Source organism: Sander vitreus, chromosome 16 (assembly GCF_031162955.1).
Source record: "Sander vitreus isolate 19-12246 chromosome 16, sanVit1, whole genome shotgun sequence".
In the NCBI taxonomy this organism is placed as follows: domain Eukaryota; kingdom Metazoa; phylum Chordata; class Actinopteri; order Perciformes; family Percidae; genus Sander; species Sander vitreus.
In genome coordinates, this window is record NC_135870.1 from 23,144,148 (window position 1) to 23,156,600 (window position 12,453).

Consider the following 12,453-nt stretch of genomic DNA (forward strand, 5'->3'; position numbering starts at 1 on the left):
GACCCGGTAGGTATTGAAGGACGGCGGAGCACGGAGCCGTTCCACAGTTGGTGGAAATTGCGGGTAAAACTATAACAGCATAACTAAGAGCTGGTCCCAGGCAAACGTGAGCCAGCTTTATTAGGGTTAGTAGATGAATCTGACGACTATGAAGAGAAGCAGAGAAGAGAAGGGGTGCCGTGTCTGTCTCCCGCCGGGGAGGGTGTATAGCAGATGTACAAATGTTATTGTCCAATGCTTTAAGCAGCGCAAACTCAACTCAGTATTCCGCACGGTTGTATTGTGGTGGGCCTAGAGGTAGATATCTCCTCTAACACCTCTAAACATCAAACCACAACTGCTGAGCTAGATACCCTTTATTCCATTTTTTTTATGATGAGGGTGAGCTTACAGTTATTATTGTTTATATTCGTGTCTGGATAGCTACGTAGTACATAACCTGTTTGTTTTGAAGCCTACTTTATCAGTGTTTCCTGGTTATCCAGATTCTAACTGGAATGTTGCACAACAAGCAAAGTAAAACCTTGCGTAATAATGTTGTGCGTCAAGTTTTGTTGTTGTGAATTGTAAGGAATTTTCCATGCCACACAAGCATCCTTTTTTTTTTTTTTTTAAATTGTAAGTCATTGTCGTCAAAGGGAGGGGAACTGAGGGTGTTGACTCAACATCCACATGACACCTTGAGTCTAACCCTCAGAAATATGTTCAGAATAATAATATGATAGACATTGATGGAATTCATATTGTCTGCTTTTATGCCCAACCTTAATTAAATTGTTGAACATACACGAACACCCAAAACACACACACACACACCCAAGTACTGAACAAACAGAAACAGAACTTGAATTTTAACTGTTGACCTTTAATGAATCCATCTCCATCTCCAAGAACAGAAACAAAACTCAGCCAAACAGCAACAACTTTCAGTGGAGTATAGATGCAATACAGCATACAGAATCACATTTTATTCTAAATCCAACTTAAAGGTACAATATGTAACATTTCAGCATTAAAATGTCTAACAACGACTATACCTACGTTATATAGTTTGAGTTGTGTACTTACACTATCCTTAATGTTTCCAACAACGTTTAAACCCAGAGAAATCTGTTATTTCATTTTAATGACACGGGGCGTTTCATTTAGTCGCCTGTCAGTGGCGTCATATAACCTTTGACCCCTCTGGTTCCTCTAACTTCCGTCAAAACACGGGAACCCAGATGATACGTTCGAGAGTAATTGTAAATCATACAATGTCACAGAAAGAATAATACTCCGTAACCGATTTACAGCTTGCTTTCTGCCACACAGCATCGTTTTGTCATCGGTTACATGCCACTTCAACTTCAACAGACTGCCAGACAGACACTTAAACACCTGGCAAAGGACTGAAAGCCAGGGTAGTTTCCAGAACCACATTTTGCCATGATGGCACAGACTCACTATGTAAAAACAATACCAGCGTCGCTGTTGCCGCTGGTAACAAGCCTAGTTAGAAGATATTATTGGCCTTGTGGCTTCGTAAAACCTTCTCGGATACTTGTCCAATCAAAACAGGGACATTGTTGTTGTTTTTTTTACACCTCGGCACCATTTTAAGGACCCCTGATAACTGGGCCCTTTAGGCAGCTTAGCTTGCATATGTCTTTGGCCGGTTTTGTGCACACATCGAACACTTGGAGTTGTTAAATTTCTGCCCTCCTGCCTGATCTCATGACAGCTAACCTGACGGAAACTGAGCACATGAGCAGCTTCTAGTCTCTAATTGTGTTCACTGAGCTGCAAGACTCTCAGCTCAGCAAACAGCAGTCAGACACTATCAGCAGATGGCCTCCCTGGCACAGGTGGGTGTTCATTACTATTTCTCCTGGGAGTGTATGTCCGCCTCAGCTATACCCGTGCAACCATTTGTCTGACTTATTGTTTGTGTCGGTTTGTTTTAATATATATGGGACAAGAATGGGTTGATTTTGACCGAGGAAAGTAATTGAAATGTTTTCTGTGTGCAGAATGTGACAATATACTACAGTATGGATGTAACTTAGGCTACTACTTGAATAGCATAGTTGTTTTGTTCTCCACAGAAGAGAAGCAGCACGGTTTAAACACTGTCACAGATTTGAATGGTTTTGCTTAAAGTCAGAATCATGAAGGATCTGATTTTGTCTAATGGAAACATCATACTCTCTGTATGTTTTGGATACACCTACTTCCACAAGTGTCATGTTACCTAAAGGACACGTGAGCATGTGTGCCTGTGTCATCAGCACTTGCATTCCAGTTAAATACCGCAAGCAGGTTTTGCACTCACTCACTCACTCACTCACACACACACACACACACACACATACACACACACACACACACACACACACACACAGACCAGGTTGCCTCCTGAAGCTGTCCCTTGACTTCACCTGAATTCACCTTTATAGTAAGTCAAAAATATTTATGTAATATTAATTACAATATTGTAATACTTTGTGTATTGTATTTTTTTTTCTTCATTTTCATTTGTTGAACAAATCTGTGTAATGTGATACGTACAACCCTCAACATTTGAGTTCATAAACGAAATCTTCATTTCCTCTTCCTTGAGCAGAAGTGATGGCGAGTCTGATGCAATTAGTTGAACAACTTGGCTCATTCTTTGATTGTGATACACCTCACGCTGCGTATTTTCAAGCCCTGCGTGTTTCTCTCCCTAGCAAACATAAAACCAGCTGAGTCGCTCCAGCGTGAAAACATAATTAGCCGATTATTTTGTTTTCACCATGGAGCTGTAGCTACGCATACCAGGAAGTGAACTCCGTTTTATTTTATTTTTACAGTGTACTTTACGGAAATAGACCAACAGCTTGAAACAAGGTGCTGGAATAAATATAGAATAATCAATGTAAGAGGTTGCTTTATATACTAGAGGTAGGTGGATATGACAAATATGTGTATGTATACAAATGATGTGTGAAATGATGACGAATTGTTAACAGCGCATTACGTGGTGGTAGCACGGACTGTGTGAAAAATCCGTGTGGTCACCACGGAAAACAATGCCAATGTAAAGTCAATGAGAAGGTGACGTAACATTAAGAGCGAATACGGTAGCTAATACTATGTAAGGCCGAAATTCAGCCTGAGGACGTTGGTTGTAGTGGTGGATGGGTCAAATACAGAACTGTCACCCAGGCGATCCGGGTTCGAATCTCGAAACTGTATGCAAGTTTTCTAAATCCCCTTTTGTCTTTTCCGTGCCGTTTTTCCCGCGTGTCACGGAACCGTAATCCCACACACGACCTTAACTTAAGGGGCAGTGTTTATTTAACGGAATTCTTCCGTTGGCCCATCACGGAATGTTTCGCAATTCCGTGAAACTGCATGTGTAGAGCATGGATACATTCATGGAAAACGTTGGACGTAAACCTGAGAGCTAACACGTCACGTAATGTAGTAACAGGCATCACCTTTGCATTGTAGTGCCTCTCTGATTTAAGGCGACCATGGCATCGGTGTCGCTAAGCTCCCGCCTCAACAAGGTTGTGCGCCAGCAGTACATGAGCCTGCCGCAGGGTGACAAGTGCCAGGTCACCTACATCTGGATCGACGGCACCGGAGAGGGCCTTCGCAACAAGACCCGAACCCTCGACTGTGTGCCAAAAAGCATAGAAGGTAAGTGTCCTCTTTTATGATCTGTTACTTTTAGTATAGTTTTACCTACAGTATAACTTAATGTCATATGGTGTCATTTTTCACCATTTAATTCTGTTTCTCTTACACTTTTCAAACCAAGATAAAGGTCAAATATGCATAGAGTTAGTTTGTTTAACGGGTAAAACTGTTGAGTCTGCTCTTATGTGAATAATTAGGGCTTTAATAACTTATAACTTAAGGGTTATTTAAGATGCATGTCCCCTATAAACCACAAGTCTCAAATATAAGTTAAAACCAGTAGCCTACAATTAAAAGGCTCAAAGTATGTGCGTGCGTGTGTGTGTGTGTGTTTATCGATAAGGGAAGGAATTATTCAGAAATACATATGAGGATAACTATGCAGCTCTGCCTCAGGGAGTGACTTTGTTGGAGGGGAAGTTTACACACCTACATTGTAAAGACAACACAGAGCATCCTGGTACAATCCTGTTTCTCCTTTTAGCTGGAAAACAAATATTTGTTAGTGTGAATTTTTAAGTATTTTAGTAGAATTTTGGTGTACTAGTACTTTGTGGTACTTAATTTGTAGTCAATAAATAGTTTGAAATTCTATGAAATACGCTTAATGAGAAGACTGATACCACTCTCATGTCTGTAGGTTAAAAATGTAGATACTGCCAGAAGCAAGTTAGCTTATCTTAGCATAAAGACTGGAAGCAGGAGTAAACAGCTAGCCTGGCTCTGTTCAATGGTAACAACATCCACCAACCAGCATCTGTACAGCTCACTAATTAACATGGCATTATTGTATCTCTCTTGTTTAATCCTTACAAAAGTGTAAACATGGCACGTGGTTTTATTGGGGGTTTATGTTCTGAAATATTTCTTCTTTTCTTCCTTCTTTCTTTGTCCTCAATCTCCCTTCCTTTCCTTCTTCAACTGATCAGAAAGCATGGAAATCCCCCAAATTAACATTACGTGGTTATCTCCCAACAACAAAAACATACTGCTAATAACTTGTAAAGGAGTGTAATGTGATGTTATTGAATTTCTACTTTTGTGGTCACCAAGTAACAATGTAGAGGAATTTGTATTTGCGACACCAGAGCTAACTTGTCTGTGAGCTTATCAGATTTCACAGTTGAATTTTAGTATTTAAAAGAGATGTTTTGATGATTATGTTTTGGCTATTTGTCTTGTCAGATGTTCCTGAGTGGAACTTTGATGGCTCGAGCACATACCAGGCCGAAGGCTCCAACAGTGACATGTACCTCATTCCGGTGCGCATGTTCAAGGATCCCTTCAACCTGGACCCCAACAAACTGGTCCTTTGTGAGGTCCTCAAATACAACCGCTTACCTGCAGGTACATTTTTTATATTTGTGTTAATGCTTTCCTGTTCATTCAGGACAAACGAGTTGTACTTACTACTATTCTTTTACTGTGTAGAAACTAACCATCGAGCAAGCTGCAACAAAGTGATGGAGGAGGTTAAAGAGCACTGCATTTGGTTTGGCATGGAGCAGGAGTACACGCTCTTTGGAGTCGATGGACATCCATATAGTTGGCCCCAAAATGGATACCCAGCACCCCAAGGTAAATCAGTTGTCAGTTTGTTCACTTTGTTCATGTGGAAGAAATATTGAAAGACGTAATACTGTTTAATAAGTGCATTCTTCATATTTAAAAGTGTTTGTATAGGTCGATAGTTAACAGGTATTTACTTAATAGGGCAGTAATACGCCAAAAAGGTTGGGAATCAGTCAGCGTCAAAGACAGTTGGGCTGATCAGTCTCCCCGAGTTGGTCAAAAAAATGCCTCAGAACACACCGAAGAGACGAGACGTAATACGTCTCCATAACAGCAGGCGGCGCTAATCTGTATTGTCGCCCAAAAATGAAAACCGGCAGCTGATTGGACGAACACGTCACGTGGGTCTGGTTTCTCCGGAAATTCAAAGACAGACTGCCATGGCGGCTTGTTCAGAATCCGATCTCATATTGTACTAAAATAGTTCACTGAAACGTGAGAAATGGGCCATGCAGTTGCTGAATCTGTCTTCATTTCAGATCGACAAAGGTCAGTTTAAAAGATTTTCATCAGATTTTGAGAGACTCTAGTCATGCTCATCCCGCTCCCCGTTTCCGGGTTAGCACTCCACCAATCAGATTGGTCATTTGAGTCTGACTGCCGTCAGTGCCCGCCTTCCGATTCAACGTGTCAAATCGGCCAAAATGAAGGCCGACGGCCCCTCGGACGGACGACGGCACGGAACACACCGAACAGACTCGAGTCACCGACCTCGCCAGACTGTCCGACGGCCGATTATTGGCTCTGTGTGTCTCGGGCTTTAGTAAGTCTCCATAAAGCATTCTAAATCATGAATGTACACATTAGTAATATGTAAATACATTTTGATGTGAATTCTCTTCAGCTCATACACCAGGGATTTCTCACAACCTGGCAACCCAAAATGTTTCCTTACACATAGATAATTACTGCTCTAAAGAGAAGAGTCTTTAAAAATTGCCAACACAAACGCTGAAGTTATAATGTCATAATAATGACGTATATGGCATTATTATATTATATTAACCATTAATAATGCCATAAATTGCAACTCATACACCCTTAAAGGTGCTGTAGGTAGGATTCGGAAGAGCCATCACTTAGCCAAAAATTTTAACATCAACAACTTCTCAGTCCCTCCCCCCTTTCTGCTAAAGCCCAAAATGGTCTCCTAAGCCCCTCCCCCCTCACATGAGAATGAATGCTTGTGCATGAGCAGTGATTGACGCAGTTAGACACCCCCCCTGGCCCTGATTGGTGCATCTGAGCAGGGAGCTGTGGATTTTTGCAAATCTCACTACAGGCTGTAGGTGGTGTCAGAGGAGACAGATTTTTTTTAAATTATCTGTTTTATGTAGTTCTACTTGAACATAGGGTCAGTTTCAGCAAATATGACAGAAAGTTAGTTTTATAAGTCTTACCTACTGCATCTTTAATAAAGTATGCCTTATTATGTGCTACAAAAATAAAAATGCCAATTTATCATAAATATGATGTATATTGTTTGGTACAGGTTTGTATCTATTTTGTCTTAACAACCTTCCCATCATGTCCCCCCACTTTAAGGACCCTACTACTGTGGCGTGGGGGCAGACAATGCTTATGGACGGGACATTGTGGAGTGCCACTACAAGGCCTGCCTCTATGCAGGGATCAACATCTATGGCACCAATGCTGAAGTGATGCCATCTCAGGCAAGTGTCAGCGTTACTCTAACACACGCTGTGGATCGAAAATGTTTTCTCGTTGGCACAACTATGCATTCAACTTGAACTCTTGTTCTTTGTTCCTTTTTGTTTGACATCGTTTCTTCTTTTCTTTGCCTGTGCTTCTTCTAACTTCAGTGGGAGTTCCAGGTGGGTCCCTGTGAGGGTATGGAGATGGGCGACCAGCTGTGGGTTGCACGCTTCCTGCTGCATCGTGTGTGTGAAGATTTTGGGATTGTTGCTTCACTGGACCCCAAACCAATGAAGGGCAACTGGAACGGTGCTGGTTGCCACACCAATGTCAGCACCAAGCAGATGAGAGAGGAAGGAGGACTGCAGTGAGTAAACATGTCCTCTGAAACTTGTAACGACAATAACACATGCATTAATTACATTTATTAAAGGTCTTATGACATGCTGCTTTTTGGGTGCTTTTTTATAGGCCTTAGTGGTCCCCTAATACTGTATCTGAAGTCTCTTTTATATAGACCTTAGTGGTCCCCTAATACTGTATCTGAAATCTCTTTTATATAGACCTTAGTGCCCTTGACCAACTTCCATGCTTCGCCATTTGCAAGCCATGATGTCTCTCTCTTTCTCATGGGCGGGCCAAATTCTCTGGGCGGGCAAAGCAGAGAAAGGGGAGGTAACCTTGCTCCTTATGACGTCATAAAGGGAAGATTCCAGATCGGCCCATCTGAGCTTTCATTTTCTCAAAGGCAGAGCAGGATACCCAGGGCTCGGTTTACACCTATCACCATTTCTAGCCACTGGGGGACCATATGCAGGCTAGGGGAACTCATATTAATGTTAAAAAACCTCATAAAGTGACATTTTCATGCCGTGGGACCTTTAAATGATAACACACTTAAAATCGCTATTTTTAGGATTAAATTATTAAAGCCAATGCAATATTAATAACACACCTCGTCAAAAATTGTCTTATGAATTGAATCTTCCAAAAGTGACAAAATTACAAAGCCCACTGTACATTTTCAGTGGATACCAATCGTATGTTAATACGCTGCTAAATTTGACTAAATTATAACAGCCAGAAGTGGTACTGAATTAAGAGCCGTTATTGCTGAGCTGAGCCAAATGAGCTGGATCTCTAAAAAGAGCTGGAATTCACTACAGCAGACGGACACAGTTAGTAAACCATCTGGTGAACATAGTGGAGCATTTATAGCAGATATTTCCAAGAACGGAGCTAGAATGTGAGTTAATCTTGGACTGAAATTCATCAGGTGGCCATAAACATGACTCCAAGGGAACGTTAAATGTCCTCTGTGTCTGCTGGGATGTGTTAATAAGCAGCTTTTTGCTAAGGACTTCACAATATTGACTTAAAAAGTGATGTCAGTGTTGTGTTTAAGGCTTGGTTCTGTTGCCTCCAAGTGGCCAAATAGAAGGACAGTTATTGCAGGTTTAAGCAGACCGAAAAAATGTATAACAAGACACCTCTACCAACTATTGTTGTCATATCATCCTACTTATTCAGAATGAGAATCAGAAAAGGGTTTATTGCCACATTAATTTACACTTATGTGGAATTTGCCATGGTGAATGGTGCATACATGAACAAACAAACATACATATTACACATTAATATAAAATAAACAATAAATACAGAAACAAATATATACAAAATAACTGAGAAAAAAGCACAATGTGCATTCACACACTTATTGATGCATGAACCGCCTGTCTGTGAAGCTCTGAAACTTTCATCATTTTAGTTTTTAAAAAGAAATAAATTCATCTGCAGACAATCACTGCAGCAACCTTCCATAGCATCTCAACGGTCTCTTTGTTTCCCTCTGACGACAGGTACATCGAGCAGGCCATCGAGAAGCTGAGCAAAAAACACGACGAGCACATCCGTTTCTACGACCCACATGGAGGGAAGGACAACATCAGGCGCCTCACAGGGCTCCATGAAACCTCCAGCATCTACGACTTCTCTGCCGGAGTGGCCAACCGAGGCGCCAGCATCCGCATCCCTCGCCAGGTGGGCCAAGAGAAGAAAGGCTACTTCGAGGACCGTCGGCCAGCAGCAAACTGCGACCCGTACGCCGTGACAAGGATCATCGCAAGCACCTGCCTGCTTGAGTCAGAAGAAACAGAAGAAAGCAAATAGGAGAATGGTACATATGTAGTAATATATAGAAATAAACATCTGCCTGGGAGTTCACATGAGTTGGATTCTTGAAAAACTTTATATTTATTGTTGTTTCCATATTATGTACCTAGGTTTTAATACATTCCCATGTGCGCAGACAGTAAATGTTCTTATAAATGAGAAATTGATAGGTTTTATATATGTTTGTAGCTACAGCAGCTTTTTCAGAACTGGAAATAACACTTTTTTTCTGCATATTATGCAGCATTAATATGACTCATTGTTACATAAAACTTGTTGTTAAGTTTGTGTGAAGTAATAAAAGAAAAAAGACAACGGTGCTATACTTGTGTGTAAGTTTGTTTGAAAGGTTCTGTTTCTGTTTGTGTTTATTTGTTTCACACACATAAATACAAATCACATGACGAAATATAAAAGACATGTGGTGGGTGTGGTAGAAACCTGTAATGGCTTATATGAAAAACCACAGCCCAAGGACATACCAGATGTAGTCATACAAAATCACCAGGACATTTTAAGTATAATGTTCAAAAGTTTTATAAAAAATGTATAAAAGAGAAATACATGCAGAGAAACAGAAGTAGTTGCTGTATTTACAGTATTAATAACAGGGGCAGTGGCGGACTAAAGGTTAAAGAAGAGAGCTGGTGACCGGGAGGTCGTCGGTTCAATCCCAAAACCGACCAGATGAAATCTGGGTGGGGGAAAGTGAAAGAGCAGCGCTTGTCCCTCCCTCATTACCACCAAGGAGGTGCCCCTTGAGCAAGGCCCTTAACCCCAGTGGCCAGCAGATCAGACTGTGGTTGTAGTGGGCAGCTTCCAGGTATGAATGTGGAGCTGTGTGAATGTGATCAGAGAGTTCCTGTAAAAGAGAGGCTACCTTCCCTGAGTCTCTAAGAGTGATCACTTTTCTCTAAATCAAATGTTTTAGACAGCAAGGCATTTTGATTTGAATTGACCACGGTATGTTTTATACAAAGGAAGATTCTTTGCCCGTCTAGTTTGGTAATTGTGGAAATGTGATCTGAGTGACCTGATGATGTGAATACTAATCTAAAACTACAGTAGAAGGTAAATCTGTTTTTTATATTTTGTTTACTGTAAACACAAATACAGGCTTGAAGAGTGTTGATGTTGAAGATAGTTAATAACTGCAATTTGAAAAAAAAGGAGTAGAAAGTAAGTAATGTAGACTAAAAAAGAAATACATTAACAGGTTAAAACTAGATTTGGGCAATACATTGATATAATATCAATATTGTAAAATATAATTCAATACTGTCTGATTGTTATAATAGTAAGATATATTTGAACTTTTTCTTTTTCTTTTGTAGGTTTTTAAGGCTGTTAAAGTTGAGATTTTGAGTTCTAGGTCAACACAACCAAAAGTGAATTATCTTATTGTTTGATCATCATATTCACATTATACATTATGTTGAAAGTGTTCCTTAAAGCTACGTTGTGTAAGAATTTCTCCTATCTAGCCGTGAAATTGTATATGACAACCAACTGAATATTACTTTCTAGCCCTTCCTCCTACGGTGGCCGAACACGAAATTAGCTCTCTCCATCGTTTACACTCAGCTGTTCTAGCCACTCCAATATTAACTTTGGTCTTGTTGCTTTGCCTGTCGCGTTGTCGTTTTAATTCTCTTTTTCGCTTCCCTAGCGAGTAATCTTCTCCCCCTCCCTGGCATTCGTCACGGTGCCAATAGGTGTAAGAGGGCGACATGCGGAGGTATGTCCCTCTTTGGCTAATGTATTTCAAAGATGGAGGCGCTACCTGGCTGCCGTCATTCGAGCGAGTTGCTTGTATGTATTCTGAATGATTCTGAATGTCGGATTCTACGCTTACGAGAATACTTTGATTAGTTGGTGGAAGTAATTACACATGAATGAGCACACATTTGTGAAAGAACAAAGGGGTTTTTGCTAAGAATCAACTGAAAAAAGTATACAATGTAGGTTTAAAGCAGCCATATTGATGCTCACATTATATAAGTACATATTGATTTATGAGGTATTTCTTTTGAAATAATACAATATTTTAGTTATTTCTTCTATCTTGTCATCTTTAAGATAATTCTCTATTTGATTTCCAGCAAAAATAACTTCAGACAACAATCATCTGGGCCAAACACACAGTAGCAGTGTTACAGCTGCAAATGACTTCTGGCAATTGTCCAGCAGGTGGAGTCACTGGTACTGTTCTCATCTCACTGGGCCTCTCCGTGGTTCTACATTTAAACAATGAATAGTAATTCACCAGTCAGAAGATGTGAGTGAGAATCATGGAGCATTAAACTAGATTTCGGGTGGGGGGGGGTGCAGGGGATATGTCCCCTCCAATATTTAGAAGAGGTAGCTTCTGGCGTTAACGAGGTCTCATCCTCTCATTGATTTGTTGTTGAGATGTACATGATTCCTAAAAAAAAACATCCCGAAATATGTGTGATGTTTTGAATATGCAGAAAGTTGGCGAATAATAATTTCCTGTACATAAATAAAAACATCTGCACCGTAAATTGTTGCATAAGAATTATGAAGAAAAATAAAGTGCTTGACGCTCAGAATTCAGTGGATTCACCTTAGCATGATGCTCAGTAGGGAATGAGTCCTTACCCCAAGTGAAGGAGTTCAAGTACCTTGGGGTCTTGTTCGCGAGTGAGGGGACAATGGAGCGGGAGATTGGTCGGAGAATCGGCACAGCAGGTGCGGTATTACATTCAATTTATCGCACCGTTGTGACGAAAAGAGAGCTGAGCCAGAAGGCAAAGCTCTCAATCTACCGGTCAGTTTTTGTTCCTACCCTCACCTATGGTCATGAAGGCTGGGTCATGACCGAAAGAACAAGATCCAGGGTACAAGCGGCCGAAATGGGTTTCCTCAGGAGGGTAGCTGGTGTCTCCCTTAGAGATAGGGTGAGAAGCTCAGTTATCCGTGAGGAGCTCGGAGTAGAGCCGCTGCTCCTTTGCGTCGAAAGGAGCCAGTTGAGGTGGTTCGGGCATCTGGTAAGGATGCCCCCTGGGCGTCTCCCTAGGGAGGTGTTCCAGGCACGTCCAGCTGGGAGGAGGCCTCGGGGGAGACCCAGGACTAGGTGGAGGGATTATATCTCTAACCTGGCCTGGGAACGCCTCGGGATCCCCCAGTCGGAGCTGGTTAATGTGGCCCGGGAAAGGGAAGTTTGGGGTCCCCTGCTGGAGCTGCTACCCCCGCGACCCGACCCCGGATAAGCGGATGAAGATGGATGGATGGATGATGCTCAGTGCACCTGACATGTGGTGTTAACGTCTCATCCTGTTACTTCCTGACATACGATCCTCTCACTCAAAATGACTCTATATTCAAGCTGTTTGACGGGAGGTTTTTGCAACATGAGTGAAC

The 12,453-nt window shown here is 41.4% G+C and overlaps 1 protein-coding gene across 2 annotated transcripts; it reads left to right on the plus strand.

Annotated features, from left to right (window-relative positions):
* Positions 1 to 2,301: 2,301 nt before the first annotated feature.
* LOC144531150 (glutamine synthetase-like) lies at positions 2,302 to 9,389 on the plus strand. Of its 2 annotated transcripts, none has more exons than XM_078271120.1 (7): positions 2,302 to 2,437; positions 3,478 to 3,669; positions 4,855 to 5,016; positions 5,101 to 5,247; positions 6,787 to 6,909; positions 7,060 to 7,264; positions 8,757 to 9,389. In XM_078271120.1, exons 2-7 carry the CDS (start codon positions 3,501 to 3,503, stop codon positions 9,064 to 9,066), a joined length of 1,116 nt encoding a protein of 371 aa, XP_078127246.1. In that variant the 5' UTR covers positions 2,302 to 2,437; positions 3,478 to 3,500; the 3' UTR covers positions 9,067 to 9,389. The 2 variants fall into 2 exon arrangements, with proteins under 2 accessions (XP_078127246.1, XP_078127248.1); XM_078271122.1 differs by lacking the exon at positions 2,302 to 2,437 and adding an exon at positions 2,703 to 2,925.
* Positions 9,390 to 12,453: the final 3,064 nt, after the last annotated feature.